This window comes from Jaculus jaculus, chromosome 5, assembly GCF_020740685.1.
Source record: "Jaculus jaculus isolate mJacJac1 chromosome 5, mJacJac1.mat.Y.cur, whole genome shotgun sequence".
NCBI classification, from domain to species: Eukaryota; Metazoa; Chordata; class Mammalia; order Rodentia; family Dipodidae; genus Jaculus; species Jaculus jaculus.
Window position 1 is genome coordinate 106,633,352 of NC_059106.1, and position 23,981 is coordinate 106,657,332.

At 38.9% G+C, this 23,981-nt stretch overlaps 1 protein-coding gene and 1 pseudogene across 3 annotated transcripts in view; both read left to right on the top strand.

The window, feature by feature from the left end:
- Asxl2 (ASXL transcriptional regulator 2) overlaps positions 1-23,981 on the top strand; it is a 204,698-nt gene that overhangs the window by 127,807 nt on the left and 52,910 nt on the right. For all 3 annotated transcript variants that reach the window (XM_004663740.2, XM_045148908.1, XM_045148909.1), the window contains one exon: positions 11,486-11,601. In XM_004663740.2, the coding sequence (XP_004663797.1) occupies positions 11,486-11,601 (116 nt within the window). The remainder of the gene's footprint in view (positions 1-11,485; positions 11,602-23,981) is intronic.
- On the top strand, positions 11,679-14,487 carry LOC105944444 (annotated as a pseudogene).

A 23,981-nucleotide genomic window follows, 5' to 3' on the forward strand; every position in this document is an offset into this window, starting at 1 on the left:
TGAAATACATCATCCTCCTGCCTGCTCAATGTTGGTCATACAACTATAAGTCTTATTTTCTTGTTTAATCACTGAAAAGTCTTAGAACTACTGGTAACACAGAGCAGCAACCTATTCCAGGTCTGAATGTAGTGTTTTTGTTTTTGTTTGTTTGTTTGTTTGTTTTGGTTTCTTGAGATAGGTTCTTTCTCTAGCCCATGCTGACCTAGAATTCACTCTTTAGTCCTAGGGTGGCCTTACACTTACACAATCCTCTTACCTCTGCCTCCTGAGTGATGGGATTAAAGATGTGCACTATCACACCCTGCTGAATTACTAAATGAAAATTTTAGTAAAATAGCATCAGCTTCTTGGTGATGTTGCTGATCCAAGTACAGGCAAAAATGTAGCAATATTTGCAGGTTTGGGGCTGGAGAGATAGCTTAGCATTTAAGCTGCTTGCCTACAAAGCCTAAGGACTAAGGTTTGATTCCCCAGGACCCACATAAGCCAGATGTGCAAGGTGGCACATGTGTCTGGAGTTGTTTGCATCTGTTACAGGCCCTGGCATACCCATTCATTCATTCATTTTCTCTTTCTCCCTCTCTCCTTCCCTCCCTCTCCCTTGTTCTCTCACTTGCCCCCAAATAAATAAAGCTATTTAAAAAGTGTTATTTTCAAGTACTTTATCAGTTTTCTGATCCAGTAAATTACTATGAACTGGGTGTCTTAAAACACCAAAAGTTTGTTCTTTTTAAAAATGTTTTAAATTTATTTTTATTTGAGACAAAGAGAAAAGGAGAGAGAAAAAATAGAGAATGGGCATGCCAGGGCTTCTAGCCACTACAAATTAACTCCTGATACATAGGCCACCTTGTGCATCTGGCTTACATGGGACCTGGAGAATCAAGCCTGATCCTTAGGCTTCACAGGCAGTCCATCTCTTCAGTCCCCAAAATTTATTCTTTTAGCAGTTCTGTAGAAGTCTGAAAGCAAGGTGCCAGCAAGGGTCTAAAGGGGATTTCAGAGAGACCGTTCTCCCTTGCTTTTTTGAATTTCAGGTGTTGGGTAGTTAATTTGCCTTATGACTAGTTTTTCTTCTGCTCTGGATCTTTCTTGTCTATATGTCTGTTACAAAAACACATTGTGGTGGGATTAAGGATCCACTTAGATAACCTAGAGTAATCTTCTGATTTCACAAGATTTACTTGTAATCGTCACTACTCTTTCCATAATAAAGTAGCATTCACAGACTGGGAATAAGGACTTGGACATACCTTTTAGGTGACCACCATTGTTAGCCTACTCCAAGTACCCATTCATTATTCTGAAAATAAAATTTAAATCTTTCCTTTGCTTTGTGCTACCTGCATATCTTTTGATAAGCTAATTCAACTTACACCACATATAATATGCAGTAAATATATAACTTTGAAATTTATTTTGTTTTTAATTTATTTTGACAACTTCCATAATTATAGACAATATCTCATGGTAATTCTCTCCCTTCCCCACTTTCCCCTTTGAAACTCCACTCTCCATCATATCCCCTCCCTATCGCAATCAGTTTCTCTTATTTTGATGTCATCATCTTTTCTTCCTATTATGATAGTCTTGTGTAGGTAGTGTCAGGCACTCTGAGGTCATGGATATCCAGGCCATTTTGTTTCTGGAGGAGCACATTATAAGGACTCATACCCTTCCTTTGCCTCTTACATTCTTTCCACCACCTCTTCCCCAATGGACCCTGAGCCTTGGAAGGAGTGATAGAGATATTTCAGTGCTGAGCACTCCTCTATCACTTCTCAGCACCATGGTGCCTTCTGGATCATCCGAGGTTCACTGCTGTCTGAAAAGAGAAGGTTCTCTAACCAAAAGTGAGAGTGGTATTAGTATATGGGTATGAACATTAAGAGAAGTGCTTACTAGGCAGTTTGGTGAACATAGCATTTAGCCAGATGGTAGCAAACATTACACTCCTAGGGCGCATGACTACCCCTGTTGTAGGTTTTCAGTATCAGGCATGTTTTCCCTCCCATGGAGTGGGCCTCCAGTCCAATTGGAGAGTGGTTGTTCCCCCATAACAGACATACCCCTATTGCACCTCTTGGCTCATTTGGCTTTGCTGGCCAAATATAAGGCTTACAGTGTCTACTGTTGAGTATCTTCACTGGTGATTTCTCTCTCTCCCCCATTGAACTGCATGCCACATAGCTTTTTCCAGCTTTCTGTCAGCAGTTGTACATGGAAGAGATTTTCAGCTCAGGTCCAGCAGGATTTCTCAGTGACTTTGCAGCCCAACTATGTTGTAGCCTTCAGCAATAGGGTCTTACTATCTATTTCTGGTGGGAAGCCAAGGGCCTTGGCAATGGCCTGTAATGTTTTGTGGATATCAGAGACCTCCCTGGCCAACAACTCACTGGAACATATCCCATCCCTGGCCTTGAAAGTTTTCTATTAACAATCTATGGCTCCTGAGTGTTCCATTGTCCAAAAAAGTAGGTTTCCATATAACTTATTTATATTCTCTTAGATTTTGATTAGCCCTTTCTCTACCTTTCCTTTACTCAATTTCTTCCCCTGACCTCACTTAGGCCTTTTCACCCCCATTAATCTGTTCTTCTACTTACATATGTACAATACCATCCTATTAAGTCCCCTCCCCCTTTCTGTTTCCTTTTTTTCCCCTTTCTACCTTACTGCCTTCTGCTACTGAGTGTTATTCCTATTCACATTGAAGTCCAATCATTTGTAGCTACGATCCAGATATGAGAGAGAAGATGTGACATTTGGCTTTCTGGGCCTGGGTTACCTCACTAAGTGTAATCCTTTCCAGATTCATCCATTTTCCTGCAGATTTTATAGCTTCATATTTCTTTGCCACTGAGTGGACCTCCATTGTATAAATGTGCCACATCATCATTATCCACTCATCAGTTGAGGGACATCTAGGCTCGTTCTATTTCCTAGCTATTGTTAATACTGTGGCAATAAACAATAAACATGTTTGAGTAAGTATCAGGTAGTGAGACAAGTCCTTAGGATTTATGCCAAGGAGTGGTATAGCTGGGTCGTTTGTTGAATCTATTTTTAGCTGCTTCAGGAACCTCCACACTGATTTCCACAATGGCAGAACCAGACTGCAGTCCCCCAACAGTGTAGAAGGGTTCTCCTTTTTCTGCATCCTTGCCAGCATTTTTGGTCATTTGTTTTCATGATGGTAGCCATTCTGACAAGAGTGAGATGGAATCTCAAAGTAATTTTAATTTGCATTTCCCTAATGGCTAGGGATATAGAACAGTTTTTTAGATGTCTGTATGCCATATGTATTTCTTCTTTTGAGACCTCTGTATTTAGTTCCATAGCCCATTTTTAATTGGGTTGTTTGATTTCTTACTTAGTTTTTTGAGTTCTCTGTATATCCTGGATATTTATCCTCTATCAGATGTATAGCTGGCAAAGATTTTTTTCCCCATTCTGTAGGTTGTCTCTGCTTTATTCAGTGTCTTTTGCTGTACAAAAGCTTTGTAATTTCATGAGGTCCCAGTGGTTGATTTGTGGTTTTTATTTCCTGAGCAACTTGGGTTATAATCAGAAAGTTGTTGCCTATGCCAATATGTTGAAGGGTTTCCCCTACTTTTTTCTCTCATAGTTTCAGAGTTTCATGTCTGGTATTGAGATCTTTGTTCCATTTGGACTTAATTCTTGTACATGGAGAGATAAGGACCTGTTTTCATCCTTCTCCAGACACATATCCAGTTTTTCCGGCATCATTTTATGAAGAAGCTGTCTTTTCTCCAATGAGTGTTGTTGGCATTTTTGTTGAAGATCAGGTGACTGTAGCTGCCCACACTTAGATCTGGGTCCTCTATTTTGTTCCATTGATCTCCATGTGTTTTAGTGCCAGTACCATACTATTTTTGTAAGTGTGGCTCTTTAATATAGCTTAAAGTCACATAGGGTGATGACACTAGCCTTATTTTTGTTGGTGACAAACCTGTGTCTTTGGGTTGGGTATTGATGCCCTTGATATTAAAAGTTATTGAAAGGTGTGTGTTTATTCTTGGCATTATTCTTGTTTCATAGTTCTTCCTATTTTTCCTTACTCTCTTATATTAACTATTATGAGTATGGTTTATTTTTTTCCTGTTTCCTTACATATGTGCTTTTCTTTCTCTTCTGCATGAAGGATCCCTTAAAGTGCTTTCTGTAGAGGTGGTTTAGTAGTGTTCATATATTCCTTTGGCCTTTTTTTTTTTTTAATTGTGGAATGTCATTATTTCTCCATCAGTTTGGGTGGATAGCTTTGCTGCATAAAATAATCTTTCTTGACAGTTTGTTATCTTTCAGAACTTTGAATACAGCATTCCATGATCTGGCTTTTATGAAGTTTGTGTTGTGTAATCTGCTATTATCCTGATGAGCTTACCTTTATATGGGACTTGAGTTTTCTTTCTAACTGCTTTCATTATACTGACTTTGGTTTGTGTGTCTTATAGCTTAATTACAATAAGGCAGTGAGAGGTTCTTTCCTGATTTTTGTCTGTTTGGCATTCTAAAGGCTTCCTGTTTATGTATTGGCATCACTTTCCCTATTTGGAGAAATTTTCTTCTGTGATTTTGTTGAAAATACCCACTAAGCCTTTGGAATGAAACTTTTTTTTTTTTTTTTTTTTTTTTGGTTTTTCGAGATAGAGTGTCACTCTAGCTCAGGCTGACCTGGAATTCACTATGTAGTCTCAGGATGGCCTTGAACTCATGGTGATCCTCGTACCTGTGCCTCCTGAGTGCTGCGATTAAAGATGTGCGCCACCACGCCTGGCTTAGAGTGAAATTCTTCTTCTACTATACTGTGTATTCTTATGTTTGATCTGTTTTGTTTTGTTTTTTACTTTGATGATGTTTTCTTGTTATTGCCAAGAACATATTTAAAGGGCCAGTTATATTTCTCATTTAGTTGCTATTCAGGTCAATCTTAAGCACAACTTTTCATAATTTCCTGTGTGATCTCTTCATTGTTTCCCCAATGTCTTGAAATTTCTATTCTTGCCTTTCTATTAGTTTATCTTTCTCTTTGTTGGACTTCATTATATCTGTCACCATGTCTTATAGTTTAGATATTCTGTCCTCTCCTTGATCCATTTTACTGGTGAGACTTTCTATAGAATTTTCTATCTGTTTTGCATGTCTAGGTTCTCCCCCACCCCCCAAGATAGACTCTTCTCCAGCCAAACTGATATGGAATTCACTATATATTCTTGAGCTTGCCTGGAACTCATTGTGATCCTCCTACCTCTGCCTCCCTAGTGCTGGGATTAAAGGAGTATGATACCGATACCATGCCTGGCTCATTTCTCATTTCTGATTGGCTTGTTTCCATTATTTCTTGTCCCTTGCTATGTCTTTTATTGACCTCCTTAACTTCCTTGGTTTCCTGTGTTCTTTTGGAATTCCTTCAGGAGTTTGTTTCCTTGTTTGATGCCTTTGAATCCTTCAAACATAGATATAATCTTTTTTTTGATTTTTTTTTTCAGGCTTTTCATCTAAATCAGTCTCACTGGATATCATTTTTGATGGGTTTATTTGGTGGAATTGTCTTGATTTTTTTTGTGTGTATGTGTGTGTTTCTTGTAATGTAGAGATTTTTGTATCTTGAATAAATTTGATGCTTGGGTTTTCTAATTATATGTAGTATTCTTAGATGTGTAAATCTCATGTTATACATCTAAAGGGTAGCAGTTTAGGGTGCCAGGTGTTGCTCTTTACTCCCAGAATAGCAGCAGTAGTAACCCTAGGTGTTCAGTTTGCCTGGTATTCAAGTATTCTAGTAGGCTGGGGGAATCAAATTACTGGCAAATTCTAAAATTCAACTGAACATTGTACATATTCAATCAAGACCAGGGCATTTATGTAAGAGGATTAAAACAGACAGATAATCCATTAATGTCAAGGTTCCTAAAGGTGTGTATTGTCCCTGTCAGCTGGGAGGCTGAGACCTGCTCATCTGAAATGGGTTCCAGGTCAGCCTGGGGCCAAGTGAAACCCTGCCCCCAATAATGACGGAAAACTAGAATAAAGGCCCTATAAATTAGAAATCTTCAAAGGCAGTAATAGCACCAAAATACAGCTTATTTGATAATAGCAAAGCCAACCAGGACTACATCAATCCAATTTAACACATAACCTACCCTGGCATGGAAAATGAGATTAGCACTTCCAGTGTAGTTCTTCTGTTTACCTGGTTTTGTTTAAGTAGGTCCTGTTACCTTTTAGGATGGTTTCCAATCACATCTATGCTGAGCGCCCACCTCAGCCCCTTCCTGTTGCGCTGTGGATTTGGTGGCTTGGTTCACTGGATCTTGTGTTCTGACTGGCTATGCTGGATGTCATGTCATGTGGAGTGGGGCATGGATGAGTTCTCTGATGGTTCCTAGTACTGGCAGTTGGGGGAAGGGAAGCTGTGCAGGGTACTCAGTGCTTTCTGGAACTGTTCACCCAGTCCCAGTTGTGTTCTCGTTTACAGCTAGCTACTCACCTGGTTTCTGCTGTCTTTCCCTTCAGGTTTGTTTGTTTGTTCTTTTTTTCTTTTTATTATTTTTATTTATTTATTAGAGACACAGTGTGTGTGAGAGAGAGAAAGAGAGAGAGAGAGAGAGAGAATGGGCTACTGCAAATGAACTCCAGATGCATGCACCACTTTGTGCATCTGGCTTATGTGGGACCTGGAGAATTGAACCTGGATCCTTAGGCTTCTCAGGCAAGCACCTTAACTGCTAAACCTTCTCTCCACCCTGCCCCCTTTCCATATTTCTTGACTGTTCCATGAGGCTGGTGTGGGTGGAAAATCCCTTCACCTGGCTTTTTCTTAGGTTCTGTGCAGGGCTCGGGCTGCTTGGCGGGACTCTGGCTGTTTGCTAGAAGCTCTTCTCTCCTGCTTTTATGCAATGGTTGGTAATTTCTTATACATCTTCACTTTTCAGTAGAAGAATGTATTTTGCTGTTTTTCTGCTTATTCCCTTCCCCCAAGGTGCTTTGGCTTGGTGACTATGCTGCCATCCTACCTAGAAGTCAAGACTTTATTTTTAGTGAGAAACTGCCAAGTGTCTTGTCTTCGAGATAGCTTTATGTTTGAGACAATAGAAATGGAATTATATAATAGAATCAGTGGTATTACTTTTGTTTGTGTATAATTAGTACTTAAGATGGATGAGGAAATGTACATTTTAACTTTTCTGCACAACATTGGAAAATCTGATCAATATTAATAGTTCAGCTTATATTTTCCTAATGTTCCTCTAAAAATATTGGCCAAATACAAAAGTCAAACAGGAACGAATGTTGGCAAATATGTAGAGAAAGTGGAACCACTGATACAGTGCAACTTGAAGTATAAAATAGAGCAGTCTTTTTGGAAAACATGGAGTTGTCATATGACCAATAATTTACTTCTAGGAATGAACTCAGGGAAATAGAGGTGTCAGTTAAGGAGCAGTAAAGGGCTTGCTACTTAAGAGTGAGGACCTGAGTTCAAAATCCTAGGATCCATATAAATACTGGGTATGGCAGTACATGCTTGTAATCCCAGCGTTTTGGAAGCAGAGTCTGCCAGTGTGGTATAAGCTGGCTAGTTAGTCTAGCTAAATTGGTGAGCTCTGGATTTACTGAAAGACCCCATCTCAATAAAGAAGGGAGTGATTAAGAATGACACCTTGACCTCCCTATATTATGCATACATGTGTGAACCCCACACACACACACATGCATGCCTACGCATATACCAACATGCACACACCGATGCATACACATTAACAAAAAAAGAATGAAAATTAAGCCAGGCATGGTAATATATACCTATAATCCCATACTCAGGGGCTGGTGCAAGAGGATTACCATGAGTTTGAATCCAACCAGGACCACAGAGTGGAATCCTGTTTCAAAAACAAAAAATAGCCTGGTGTGGTGGGGCATGTCTTTAATCCCAGCACTTGGGAGGTAGTGGTGGGAGGAAAACCGTGAGCTCGAGGCCACCCTGAGAATACACAGTAAACTCCAGGTCAGCCTGAGCTAGAAGGAGACCCTACCTCAAAAAGTTTTTAAAAAATTGAAAAATCAGCTGGAGAGATGGCTAAGCAGTTAAAGGTGCTTGCTTATAAAGTCTGATGCCCCCAGATTCATTTCCCCATTTTGTACCTAAAGCCAGATGCACAAAGTGGTTCATACATATCCGGAGTTCATTTGCAATGGCAGGAGGCCCTGGTGTACTCAAGTGTTCATTCACATATATACATACATACATACATACATACATACATACATAATTTTTTTTAAAAAAATAAGAAAAACAGCTGGGCATGATGATCCATTCCTTTTATTTAATCCCAGCACTTGGGAGGTAGAAGTAGGAGGATCGTGGTGAGTTCAAGGCCAGCCTGGGACTGCATAGTGAATTCCACGGGGTTAGCCTGGGCTAGTGTGAAACCCTACCTTGAAACACCCCCCCAATAAATAAGCAAAGGAAATTTGAGAACACACACTGAAGTGTTGAAACGTTTAAATGTTCTTCAGAGCATTGTTCATGATAGCCAAATTTGGATATAGTTCAAATATTCATCAGTGGATGAATATATACAGTGTGGCATGTGCACATAATAAATTATCACTCAACAGTAAAAAGAATGGAATGTTGCTATGTTGTAACATTGATGAAACTTCAGCATTACACTAAGTGAACAAAAATATCCACTCAGGAAAAAACATGTATTACTATTATTATTTTTTTCACATTTTATTTTTTATTATTATTATTTTTTTTTTTCCAGGTAGGGTCTCACTCTAGCACAGACTGACCTTGAATTCACTATGTAATCTCAGACAGGTCTTGAACTCATGGCAGTCCTCCTACTTCTGCCTCCCAAGTGCTGGGATTAAAGGCATGCACTACCATGCCCAGCTCTAAAATATGTATTCTATTATTCCGTTATAACAAAGGTTCAGATTAGGCAGCTTCATAGAGACAGAAAATAGATAAGTAGTTGCCCAAGACCAGGGCATCCAGCATATCATTTTGGAAGTGATGATGAAACCTGATGGTGGTGATGAGTGTACAACTTATGGATAGGCTAAATGCCATTAAAGGTACATTGTGAGGTTTTTTCCTGCTCAATCAATTCTAGAGTTATTCTCCGTTTTACGTAAGAGATGATAAGTGAAATGTTTTGTTTTGAGGTAGGGTTTCATCCTAGTTCAGGCTTACCTTGGACTCTGTAGTCCCAGGCTATCTTCAAACTCACAGCAATCCTCCTTTCTCTGCCTACCAAGTGCTGGAATTGGAGCATGTGCTTTCTATCAAGTTTACTGTATGTCAGTTATTTCCTACACACACATACCTTCTTCAGGAAGATTGGGATACAGAATTAAAGTACTAAAGTAAATTGTCTTAATGTTTTCTACTGCTGTCTGCTTTATATTCCTCAGGACATGAAATAGTAAATTGGAATGTTGTATTCCAAAATGTGCATATTTTTGCTTCTGTTCATGTCAGGTAGCCATCAAGCAATCCATATTGGTATCTTAAAGCTTCTTGGTCTTACCATGCCAAGATCAAGAGTATTCATTGCAGGGCTGAAAGATGGCTTAGCAGTTAAGGTGCCTACCTCCAAAGCAAAGGGCCCAGGTTCAATTCCTCAGGACCCATGTAAGGCAGATGCACAAGGTAGCACATACATCTGGAAATTGTTTGCAGTGGCTAGAGGCCTTGGTATGCCCATTCATATTCTCTCTCTCTCTCTTCAAAAAAAAAAAAAAAAAACTTTCTTTATCTGGGTGTGGTGGCACATGCCTTTAACCCCCCCCCCCTCCCAACTTGGGAGGCAAAGAGAGGTGGATTTCTGTGAGTTTAAGGCCATCCTGAGACTACATAGTGAATTCCAGGTCAGCCTGGGCTACAGTGAAATCCTACCTTGAAAAACATAAACAAAAAAAAAATTAAGAGTATTCATTGCAAATTCTTCCTTATGATGTTCTATTAGCATCAATAGGATTTATTTTATGGGTACCCATATGTGAGGACACAAGTGAAGCACTTGTTCAGTTACTATGAATCCTACTATATCCTCCACTTTCTCCTGGAATCCTAACCATCCTGTAATGGTTCCAACTTTTCTTGTCTTTTGGCTTACAGTTCTCAAGGATAGTTTCTATCATGGTGGGAAAACATGGCAGTTGCAGGAAGTGGGATCATAATATATCAGCAGGGAGAAACAAAAAGGCACATGGGGCCTGGCTCTAAAATCTCAAGGTCCACCCCTACTGACACTCTTCTGCCATCAACTCTACCTCCTAAGAGTTCTACAACCTACCCCAAGAGCATCACTATCTTGGAACTAAGTATTATACAAACACCCAACTCTATGGGGAGCATTTTACATTCAAACCACCACACATGAAAGCTTGCTATCAATACTTTTTCAGTTCCTTAAAGAGGAGAGAAGACATTAGTCAACGTGCATTCTTCAATTCTTCAGGAATCATCACTTTTCTCTTTCTTTCCTCTCTCAAGAAGCTCTGGCATGCCCATCCCCTACCCCTCTGTAACACACACACAGACACACACACACCAGTTTTATTGCTTGACATGAATAATACTCACATACTGTCGAACTTTGTAGAACATAAAGTTGTATTTGCTATGTATGATTACAGTTTAGCCCAACTCAGGATAACAGAGGCTGGAGAGGTGGCTTAGCCGTTAAGGTGCTTGACTGCAAAACTTAGGACCCAGGTTCAATTCCCCAGTACCCATGTAAGCCAGATACACATGGTGGCCCATGTGTCTGGAGTTCGTTTGCAGTGGCTGAAGGCCCTGCCGTGCCCATTCTCTATCTGCCTCTTTCTCTTGATGTCTCAAATAAATAAAAAATAGCTTTTTTTTTTTTCAAGAAAGAGCAGTTAATGATGATATAAAACATAGTTATACCCTGGGAAAACCTATATTGCTTTTCTTAGGCCAATCTTCAAATGGGCCTTTTTTCCAGATGAAGCTAAAGCTATATTGGTAAGAGAGAAAGGAATGTGGGTGTAAAACATTGATAAAAATTTTGAGATGGAAATCTCCTTGTTGTCCAATGAGTCATGTCGTAAGTGACCTTCATGTTTACTTTAAGAGCAGAGATACTACCCAAAGAGTCCTAGGATCTCTTCTAAATTCTAATTTGATGACTCATGATTTACACTATACTACTTCTTCAGTCACTTGCATTGAAAGTTTAAACAGAAAAATAATGTATACTAACACCAATCCCTTCCCCGTCCTATCATCCTTCACTAGAACTTTCTGATGAAATAAACTGAAAAGGGGAATGTTTGCAGTAAACTCCAAAAAGAAGATTCTGCCCCAAAGTGTTGGGGTCACAGTTCTTAACACAGGTAGCATCACATGATCTGGGGAAGGAATGGTGCTTGATATTAACTCTCATAACACAATTTTCCTTGTCACTTTTTCTCCCAGTATCGTCTAGACTGTCACAGCCATCCTCTCCCCAGTCAGGCTGCCCCTCACCCTCCATTCCAGCAAGTAAAGTCATTTCTCCATCACAGAAGCACAGCAAAAAGGCACTAAAGCAGGTAAGGATTGCAAGTCTGTGTTTATCAGAAAGATAAACTTCTAAGCTAAAAAATGCTCTGAGAGCTGGTTGGTGGCCATGTACCTGATAATCCAAGCTGTATACTTGTAAATATATAAAGACTCTGTCTCAAAAACAAAGAAACAAAAAACACAGGCCCATTAATAAAAGCACTGAAAACTTAAAACAGACTTCTTTTTCAAAAAGAAAATATTTGTGTACACACCCACACCCACCAGTGTCTCTTGCTGCTGCAAAACAAATACATGTGCCACTTTGTTGCCTCCAGCTTTACGTGGGTACTGGGGAATCCAACCTGAGCTGTAATGTTCTTCAAGCAAGTGTCTTTAACCACTGAGCAATCACCCCAGTCCAACATATTAGGTTCTTTTAAGGGGAAAATTTTAAGGAATCTGGCAATTTTTTTCTTTTAATGGGAGGAAGTGGATTTATTTTGGGCTTAGAGAGTCCAGGGAAACACCATCAATGCCAGAAGAAGCTGACTTCATTTCATAGATCCAAGCAAAGGGACATCACCAACAGCTAGCATCACAAATAAGCACAATCTGCCAGCTGTTGTTTTGTTTTTTTAAAAAAGAATTTTTATTTGCATGTATACATACACGCACACATATTTATGTGCACAGGGTCTCTTTCTACTGCGCACAAACACCTGATGCTTTTGTTTTGTTGTTGTTGTTGTTTTGTATCTGTCATGTGGGTACAAAGGAATTAAACCCTGGCCAGCAGGCTTTGCAAGCAAGCATCTTTAACCATTATGCCATTTCCTTAGCCCCCAATTTACTGTTACTAATTTATACCCATGTGAGTGCTCCCCATCATAGATTTTTGTTAGATATTCTCCTTTTGTTGTTTGTTTTTGTTTTGTTTTGTTTTTTGAAGCAGGGACATACTCTACTGCAGGCTAACCTGAAACTCTGTAGTCTAGACTGGCCTCAAACTCACAGTGCTCCTACTAAGTAATGGAGTGAAAGGAATATATCACCTTGCTTGACTAGATAATCTTTTGTTGTTTTGTTTGTTTGTTTTGAGTTCAGATCTCATTGTAGACCTAACTGATCTGAAACTCATTCTGAAGCTCCAGGCTGTTCTCAGACTCATAATCATCCTCCTGTGTCAGCATCCTGAGTACAGGGATACCTGGCTAAGATACCCGTTCAACTGATTTTGAAATTCCTAATTTGCTAAGACTTTTCTTTTCTTTTCTTTTTTCCTTACAGACCAATATCTTTTTAAACATTTTTGTTGTTGTTGTTGTTGTTGTTGTTGTTTTTTGTTTATTGAGGTAGGGTCTCACTCTAGCCTAGGCCGATCTGGAATTCACTATGGAGTCTCAGGGTGGCCTCAAACTCATGGCAATCCTACCTCTGGCTCCCGAGTGCTGAGATTAAAGGTGTGCTCCACCATGCCTAGGTCTTAAAAAAAATTTTAAGCATGCATGAAGACACTTGGATCTAGTATTCTTTTTTTAAAAAAAAAAAAAAATTATTCTATTTGAGAAAAGAATGGGTGTGGCAGGGCCTTCAGCCACTGTAAATGAACTTCAGATGCTTGTGCCATCTTGTACAGCTGGTTTACATCGGTCCTGGGGAATTGAACCTGGGTCTTTTGGTTTCATAGACAAATACCTTAACTGCTAAGCCATCTCTCTAGCCCCCCCCCCCCCGCCCTTTTTCACATTTTAAAACTTATTTACTTATGAGAGAGAAAGAGACTGACGGGGTTGGGGGGGGGGGGGAGAAGGTCCTCTAGCCAGTGCAAATAAACTTCAGACACATGTGCTTCCTTGTGCATCTGGCTTATGTGGGTTCTGTGAATTAAACCTGGGTCCTTAGTGTTCACAGGCAAGCACCTTGATCATTAAGCCATCTTTCCAGCTCTCAGTATCCTTTAAGAATATAGATGTCAATGTTCAAAACAAAATACTAGTAAACCAAATGCAGCAGCATAGAAAATGGTATATGTATCATAGACAAGTGGGATTATTCCAAGAATGCAGGGTTGGTTCAATACACAAAAATTCATCAATATAATAATAACATGTCAATAGATAAAGGGCAAAAACCACATGACAACCCCAATACAGAAGAAGCATTTGATGAAATCCAGTGACCTTTTTAATTTATTAAAACTGCTCAAAAAAATAGGAATAGATAGGAATTTCCTCAACTTGAAGCATATGTGAAAACCACACAGCCAATACCAAGTTGATGGTACAAGACTGAATGCTTTCCTCCTAAAATTAGGAACAAGAAAAACATGTCCACTCATGCCACCCTTATCCAGTACTGTGGTGGATGTGCCAGCCAGGACACTTAGGCAAGAAAATAAACAAAAAGAATCCAGATTTCAAAGGAACTGGAAGTATTTCTATTCACAGATGCATGATCTGTATGTAGAAAAAATTTTTAAATAGAATAAGTTCAGAATAGCTATAGTATATAAGATCAATATACAGAAATCAATTGTAGTGTGAACTGTTAGCAATGATAGTTCAAAAATTAAATTTAGGAGGGTTTTGGTGTTTTTAACTAGGTGGAGATATGGTTCGAGATTCTCCTGGGACTCAGCATCATGAGCATGTGCTTGTTCATTCTCGGAGTGGCCACTATTTATCATAAGTTCTCCAATAAAGGCAAGGAAAAAAGAGTTGCCCATATTAGATATCAATGGTAGTTGATAGAACGAGACAGCTGTATCTCTGGAGTCAATCATTACTGTGTGTCCAAGGGCTTGGATAACATTGATTAAGGAAGAATTTTCCTGATTGATGAAAACGGTGGTCATCTACTCTTGCTGGAAGGCTATGCAATATATTATGTAGCATGCAGTATATTATGTAATACCTAATAAAAATGAAAAAGAAGACTCAAAAAAATTAAATTTAGAAAACAATTGTTTTCAATAGCATCAAAAAAACAAAACAAAATAAGCTGGGTGTGGTGGTGCATGCCTTTAATCCCAGCACTCGGGAGGCAGAGGTAGGAGGATCACTGTGAGAGTTCAAGGCCACCTTGAGACTACATAGTAAATTCCAGGCTAGCCTAGGCTAGACAGAGACCCTACCTCAAAAAAAAAAAAAAAAAAAAAAAAAAAACAGGGCTAAAGAGATGGTTTAGTAGTTATTGCCATGCCTGAGGAGCCTAAGGACAAAGACCCAGGTTCGATTCTCCAGCCCCATGTATGACAGATGTACATGGCAGCGCATGCGTCTGGAGTTCATTTGCAGTAGCCAGAGGCCCTGGCGTGCCCATTCTCCCCCCCCCCACACACTTGCTGTCCTAAATAAATAAATAGAAATCTTTAAAAAAAAAAAAGAACAAAATAACTGCAAAAAAAAATTAAAGAGATAGGCACTGAAATCTGTAAGACATCATTGAAAGAAATTATAGACTTAAACAAATGGAAAGACATTCCATGTTCATGGATGAGAAGTTTTATTAATACTGTTAAAATAGCAACATTCTTCAATCTGATTTATGGATTAAATACACTAACTGTAAAAATCTCAGGTGTGTGTTTTGCAGAAATTAACTCATTGATCCTAAAATTCATATGTAGTGCAGGGGTACCAGAAAAAAAAAAAAAAAAAAAGCTCTTGAAGTCAAACAAAATTGGAAGACTCACACATCCCAAATTCAAAACTTACTACAAAGCTACAGTAATTAAGACAGAAAAATAGAGCAGTGAAATAAAATTGATCATCCAAAAATAGCCTAATTTTTGTGGTCACTTGTTTTTTGTTTGTTGGTTTGTTGGTTTGTTTTGACAAAGGAGCCAAAACTATACTTTAATAAGGAAATAATTCTCTCAATAACTGGCATTTGTTCTACTGCATATCTACATACAAAATAATGAAACTGAACACCGACAATGCACCACTTGCAAAATGTATGAAGACCTAAATACGTGAACAAAAACCATAAGATGCTTAAAAGATATAACTAGGAGATATGAAAACTTAACTCGCACATAAATTGTTCATTATTATAGTATTTATAATATCCTAGAAGCAGAAATAACATAAGTATCCAGCAACTAAACAGATAAATGCAAAATACAGTATATCAATACAATAACATTCAGTCATGAAAGAAGTAGTACTGATGCATGTACTGATAATGCTACAACATGGATACCCTTTGAAAACATTACTCTTAATTGGGCAATTTGGGGGGCCACATGTTGTGTGACTCCATTGTATGAAATGTCCTGATAAGCAAATCTATAAGCAGAAAATAGATTAGTGATTTCCAGGGGTCAATAGGCAGTCATTTCTAATAGGTACAGAGAATTTCTTTTTTACAGTGACTAAAATGCCCTGGAATTAAATAATGACAATTGCATAATTCTCTGAGTACACTAAGAACCACAAATTTTACACATTTGAAAAGGTCAATTTCATACTATATGAATTGTAGTCAATTAAACAAAGATGAGGGAAAACACACCACTTCCATTTTAAGGTGGATAAGGGCAAGTCTTCTAAAATAAATCTTTATTACAAGCATTTCCGATCTCAGCAGTTTTGTCTTATTTAACTGGTAGATATTAGAAGGACGTCTCAGTCTCTCAGGATGTCTTACAAGATATTGTCTAGCATGTGGATATCAATTCTATTTAAGCCTCACAACCAGTGATAAGGTAGGATTGGGCACAGTCCAAACGAAGGGAATAGTAGGGCCAAGAATAAATAACCAGTCATCTAACTGTGAAGACTGCACCCTTAGACCTCATCACATTTTCTGTTTTCCTGGGGAATAGAAAATAATTAGGATAATTATTCCAAGGTACTAGTCATCTGACTATGAATTTTGATTTAATGTTTTAACATTTGGCAAGGAGAAGATGACACAATTTAGGGGGGTGTGTGTCTACACCCCTGTTCATCTTCTTACTGGGTTATATGACTTTAGGCAAGTTGCATAATCTCTCAAATTATAATAGCCTAGTCTGAGAAGATGAGAAATGTATAATTGGTACTTTACATGCTCTGTAAGTTAGTTTTCAGAATCTAAAGGAGTCTGACTTAGGAATTGCAAGAAAATGTCAAATATGATTCACATACAAAAGTGGGACTCATCTTTTAAAAGAACAGTGTTTGGATGAGGACTACTCCAAGGTTTGAGAAGCTGGTAATAGTAGAATAATTTAAGATGGCCAGTGCTCATCCCATCTCGTAATGATCCTCCTATGTCAGCATCCTGAGTAGAGGGACCAAAAGTATACACCACCACACCTGATAAGATATTCTTTCAACTAAATTTGAAGTTCCTAATTTTTTCTAATTTGCTAAAATGTTTCACATAAGTGCATGTCTGTGTATGTTTAAATCAAGAACAGATGTTGAAATTGTTAGAATTTGTTGCCGTGTGTGTGTGTGTGTGTGTGTGTGTGTGTGTGTGTGTGTGTGTATGTGTTGCTAGGGATGGAACCTAGAGTTTCACATACACTGCGCGAGTATTTCTACCATTGAGCTACTTCTCCAACCCTCAGGTTTGTTTTCTCTAGAATTTTTGGAAATGATCAGATGGATTTTTTATTTTTAACCTAATATATGAAATTATAAAGCTAGATTTTCTAATAGTACACGATACTTAACTTTTGAATAAACCCTACATGTTCATTACATATTTTTTAAAATGTTATAGTTATTTCATTCAGATTTTTAATTTTTTTATAATAATAAACTGTGTTTATTCAATAGAATATAGCAGTTGTAATTAAATAGATCCATACATTCCCAAACAGTGTTACAAATACAATGGATGAATAAAGACCTGAACCGCTTGACATCTATGTACATTTTTAAAGCATCACGACAATGCTGTTGCTTTGCAGATCCTGGGGTAAAACGGAAAGACAAGATCTCTTGGGGGGCGGGGGGCGGCGCTGCGAGAACCGGTCAAGAGAAACTTATTTAAACACTTTCATTCCCTCTTTTGAAGAAATTTTTTTTTAATTTTTTATTTATTTGAGAGAGACAGACACACAGAGAGAAAGACAGATAGAGGGAGAGAGAGAGAGAATGGGCGCGCCAGGGCTTCCAGCCTCTGCAAACGAACTCCAGACACGTGCGCCCCCTTGTGCATCTGGCTAACGTGGTACCTGGGGAACCGAGCCTCGAACCGGGGTCCTTAGGCTTCACAGGCAAGCGCTTAACCGCTAAGCCATCTCTCTAGCCCTGAAGAAATATTTTTAAAAACATTTGAGCCGGGCGTGGTAGCACACGCCTTCAATCCCAGCGCTTGGGAGGCTGAGGTAGGAGGATCGCTGTGAGTTCGAGGCCAGCCTGAGACTACGTAATGAATTCCAGGTCAGCCTGGGCTGAAGCGAGATCCTACCTCAAAAAACCAAAAAAACTAATAAAATTTAAAAAATTGAGAATGGAGGGGTGCACCAAGGCCTCTTGCTACTACAGTCACCAGACACATGTGCCACCTTGTGTATCTGGCTTTACGTGGATGCTGGAAATTCCAAGTCTGGCTGTTAAAGGGCTTGTAAGCAGGCTGAGCCATCCCTCCAGCCCTGGCACTCTTTTCTTTTCTCTTCCTTTTCCTTCCTTCCTTCCTCTCTTTCTTTCGAGGTAGGGTCTCACTCTAGCCCAGCAGATTTTTAATTTTTTATTGACAACTTCCATACATATACCATCATCGTAATCCCCTCCCAGTACTCCCCTTTTCTTCTTCCACTGAATCCCTTCTTTTCACTTATACTTTTATGTCATGATTTTCCCCCTCCTATCAGCCAGATCTCATGCAGGTAGCATCAGCCACTGTGTGATCATGAATATCAAGACCACTTTGTATCTGGATGACAACATTGTAAGCGCTTCTCCTCTTCTTTTGGCTCTTATATTCTTTCTGACACCTCTTCAACAATGGTCCCTGAACCTTGGAGGGTATGAGAGAAATGTCTCAGTACTGAACACTTCATTGTCACTATTTAGCACTTTGGCGAGTTTGGAATCACCCCTGAAAAGAGAAGCTTCTCTAACCAAAAGTGAGAGTAACTCTAACATCGGCATAATTACAAGTGTTTACTAGGAGCTTGGTGGGCAAAATATATCCATTTAGCTAAACAGTAGTAGTTTTCCCTCAGGGCTTATGATTTCCATAGCCAGAGGCTCTTGACTTAAATTTCAGTACCAGGCATGAATTCCCTCCCAAGGTGCAGGCCTGAAATCCAGTCAGAGAGCAATTGTTTCCCTCAACACAAACATGCCATCATTATACCTGTTGGTACATTTGGCTTGATTGGCCAGCTATAATGTTTGCAGGTTCCAGTGCTGGTTAAGACCATAGATGATTTTTCTCCTCCCAAGGGCTGCTTGCTACATGGTTCTTTCCAGAATCCTTATAGCTAGACAACAGGGAAAAGCCTTCCAGTTCAACACCAGTTTGCTTTCTAAGTGACTTGCAGCCCAAGCTTGTGAAGTCTTCAGCAATATTACCATCTAGTTCTGAGGCAACTAAGAGCCATGGCAGTAGCCTACAATGTTTTTGAGCCAGGTGTTATAATTCACATTCATAATCCTAGCACTTGAGGCTGTGACAGGATTATGAGTTTGAAATCTACATGGTCTTATAGCAGGACCCTGGGTTTTTTTAAAAAAAGAGAGAGAGAGAGAAGATTTTTAGTTTTGAATTTTATAGTATTCTTTAGTATCCCAGTGCAAGTTTGAAATCAGAAATGTTCTTCAAGGAACTGTGTTGCTTTCTATCTTATTTAAGATTCCAGGATAAAATTACAGAAATTATCTTTACCTAGGTTGAGTAGATAATACCTTTTCAAATCCTAGCATGATACTGTTCTCTGTTATTAGTCACTGGTTTTCTGCTTTGGAGCCTGTCAGACAATATTCTTTTGAATATACTTTTCCTTAGTTCTATTCTTTTTTTTTAATGTGTAGCCCAGGTTGGCCTTGAACTCTTGATCCTCCTGCCTCTGCTTCTTCAGCAATATCCTACTGGATGTGCCAACACAACCAGCTGCTGATCATTTTTTTTTTTAAGATTTATTTATTAGAAACAGAGAGAAAGAGAAAGGGAATTGGTGTGTGAGGGCCTCTAGCCCCTGCAAGTGAACTCCAGATGCACGTGCCACCATGTGCATCTAGCTAACCTGGGGCTTGGAGAATTGAACCTGGGTCGTTAGACTTCACAGGCAAGTGCCTTAACCCCAAAGCCATCTCTCCAGTCCCTGCCACTCATTTTTAATATTATCTTTTTTCCAGTGCTGCTTGCCAGTGGATTATCTATTTTATTGAGCTTTTAATTTTTTTCATTTGCTTATTTGAGAGGGAGAAAGAGGCAGAGAGAAAGAAAATTGGTGTGCCAGAGTCTCTAGCCACTACAGATGAACTCTACACTCATGCGCCACCCTGTGCAGCAGGCTTATGTGGATGCAGGGTAAAGAACTGGCTTTGCCAGTTGTAGTGGTACACTCTGGCAGGATATTGCTGAAGAGGCAGGAAGATTAGGAGTTTGAACCCAGCCTAGGCTACCAAAAAACAAAAACAAACTGTCTTTGAGTTTCTTTTGTTTTGAGACACAGTATTGCTATTTATTTAGTTTAGATCGGCCTATAGCTATGCAACCCTGAATTTTTTTTTTAATGCTGAGTGTGGTGGTACACTCATGCAATCCCAGCATTCAGTAAGCTGAGACAGGAGGATTCCAAGTACAAAGCCAGCTAGAATTACATAGCAAGACCATTCCAGTTCCTGCCCCTCATCAACCTCCCAAAGTGATCAATAGATGTAAACCAACTAATCATTATGGAAACATTGGCATAACCTTTATCCTTAGATTTAGGCCTGAATCAAGAAATTTTGATCCATTAATCACTGGCCAATATGGAAGAGAATGACTACTCATTTACTGTTGAACTATAAATTACATCTCCTTTTTAATTTAGCATGGAGGAATAAATTAAAACTTGGGCCTCATACATGCTAGGTAAGCTCTATACCACTGAGCTATATCCCCAGTCCACTAGAGCCACTTAGGAGAGGAATTTTATAATAGTTATGAAAATTTCAGTGTACATACCCCATGAACAAATAAACATTTTGGAAAAGGATACAGGCACAGAAAAATTGTCAAAATTAACTTTGTAATAGGAAGAACTTTCTAGCAACCCTCCTCACATATATGTAGTGTATTATATACCTGATATAGCTGTATATTGGTATATAATATAAAAATTAAGAAATAAAAATAATTATGCCTATAAGATAGTTATACAAACATTATGAGGTTTGCTATGAAGTTTATTTGTGTAAAAATCACCAAAAAGGTGCAATATTGAATGATTAAAATGAAGTCTCCTGCCAGATATGGTGACACACACCTTTAATGCCAGCACCTGGGAGACTGAGGTAGCAGGATCCATGAGTTCAAGGCCAGTCTGGGCCACAGAGTAAGTTCCAGGTCAGCCTGGGCTGGAATAAGATACTACTCAAAATAACAGCAAGAACAAAATTAAGTTTCCTAGAAAGAGTGAAACTAGTGGATGACACAAGAATGTCCTACTAGAATCTTAAGAAAATATTGAAAATAGCTATGAGAAAAGGTGAATGACACTGACAACTGAAAATTTATAGTTTAAAGAGAAAAAAAAACAAGAGAATGGAAAATGCAAATTGCACGCAGCAGCTGCAGAGGGATAAGAAACCTCAGGGAAACCCTTTCTCCTCTAAGTACTCAAGTGGAACAACAAGAAGACAATATTTTTAAAAGACCTGCTGGGTCTGCAGCTTGGTGGATCTACACCCTCCTTGAAACACACTTTCAGGCAATTTAGAAAATGTGTCATACATAAGACTATACTCTGAAACCTGGTCCGAAGAAGTAATTCTCTAGATTGTATTGAACAACTTAAAAATTTTTTATTTATTAAGTTTTTTTATTTATTTATTTTATTTATTTGAGAGCGAGAGAAGGAGAAAGAAAGAGGCAGATAGAAAATGGGTGCTCAGGGCCTCCAGCCACTACAAATGAACTCCATCAGATCCTGGAGAGTTGAACCTTGGATCCTTTGGCTTTGTAGACAACTGCCGTAACAGATAAGCCATCCAAGGGGAACAACTATTAATAGAACTACAGAGCATTTAGCCAGGTAGAATCCTGGATAATACCAATGTGTGATAGAGAACATACACACAGGTTCCAAGCAGCACACCTGATAACAGGAAGCATCTCCTGGGGTCAGGATCAGCATTCACATCTTCACTCATTAAGGATTGCCTATTGATGGGGTCCAATCTCACTGATTCTGAGAGCTCAGAGTGGAAAACAGCATTCCTAACATGATCCCTGAAGGATGTGAACTCCTCTGCCAGAGTTGTGATCAGTATCTGTGATCTGACTTCCCAGTAGATTATTCAGTGGTGTGACACATCTGAGTGCCCAAAAAGGAGCACCAAGTATAGAGACTGGAAGCAGCAAGCAGGCAAGAGTACATTCAGACTCTATACACCGATCTAGCTCTTTCCCTTCCCACTTATTCTTCCTTTACTTAATATCCACTATCAATCTAGCATGCCACTTGTATCTTCTTAATCTGTCCTTCTCCCTCCACCGTTTCCATTTTCATTTTCATTTTCCTTTTAATAACACTTTACTAAACAGCATAGGCTGGCCTGGCTGTTGAGTCTCCTTGACTCAGCCTTTTGAAAGCTAGATCTGTTTTAGGTTATCTGATTACATTCCTTTCTGTCTCTTTTTCATTGTATCTTTAGGCAAGACTAAAACCATCTCAATTTTTCCCCCTTCCATTTTCTTTTAACTTCTCTACATTTTTTCCTCTCAACCAATACTGATGACCAGTTTTACTATTTTTTTCCTTTTCACTCATCCACAATAACAAATGTACATAGTATTACCAGTATTTCTTTACTTCCTAAAATGGTTGGCATTGACAAGGTGACATTATTTTTATTTTACTGTTAATCTTTTTTGTTTGTTTGTTTTGGTTTTGGGGGTTGTTTATTTTATTTTATTTTTTATATTTTATTATCATTTTCCATGATTATAAAAAAAAAATCCCATGGTAATTCCCTCTGGGGTTGTTTTTGAGATAGTCTCACTCTAGCCCAGGCTGACTTGGAACTCACTCTGTAATTCCAGGTTGGCCTCAAACTCACAGCAGTCCTCTTACCTCTGCCTCTCCAGTGGGTGCTGTGATTAAAGGTATGTGCCACTATGCCTGGCTGTTACTGTATTATTTATCGTGGGTCTAACCTTTGATAGTGATTGTATTTGTAGACAGTATTCTTTTAGAGAGTGCTGAGTATTGAGCCTGGTGCTCCTAACATAAGTCTAGCAGAGGAAAAGTGACACTTCAGCCCTACTATAACATAGTCCTCCCTTGAAAATTACACTTTGACTTAAAGACCAAGGGTGATTTAAAAGCAAAAACTAGGGCTGGAGAGACAGCTTAGCAGTTAAGGCCCTTGCCTGCGAAAGCCTAGGGACTCATTTCGACTCTCCAGATTCCACATAAGCCAGACTCACAAGGGGGTGCCCATGTCTGGAGTTTGCTTGCAGTGGCTGGAGTCCCTGGTACACCAATATTCATTCTCTCTCTCACTCTTAAAAAATAAGACCAGTCTGTTGGGCTTACCATAAACAAATAAATAAGCACAACCAATGACTAACTCCAGGTGTATAAGTCCCAAAACAAAAACATAAGAAATGTTAAAAAACGTGAACAAAAGACTCCTATATAAATGCCAGTGTAATGGGCCCCAATGAAAGGGAATTAGGTGAAATTCCAAAGAATTCAAAAGAATGAGTATGTTCAAGGAAATCACGGAAGATTCACACTCCTAAATGAACTCCTGTAGAAGACAGCAAGCCAGATGAAATCAATACAGGATAGTAAAGTAGAATAGAGACAATAAACTAAAATATTGGAAATAAAAAATTCAATAAATAAGAGACTCTTTGGAAAGCCTCAGCAATAGAATAGATCAAGAAAAGAACAGAATATCAAGGATGGAAGACAATGTAGAAGAATTAGAACATCCAATCATGAGAAAGATAAATTCATAGGTAGTCTGGTGTGTTGACACACGCCTTTAATCCCAGCACTTGGGAGGCAGAGGTGGGAGGATCACTATGAGTTTGAGGCCACTCTGAGACTACATAGTGAATTCCAGGTCAGCCTGAGCTAGAATGAGACCCTACTTTGGAAAAAAGAAAAGAAAAGGAAAGGAAAGGAAAGGAAAGGGAAAGGAAAAGGAAAGGAAAGGAAGAAAGAAAGACAAAAGATAAATTGATAATATATTAACCAAAATTCTAGACACATGGTACTTGATAAAAAGGCCAAACCTGGGCTGGAGAGATGGCGTAG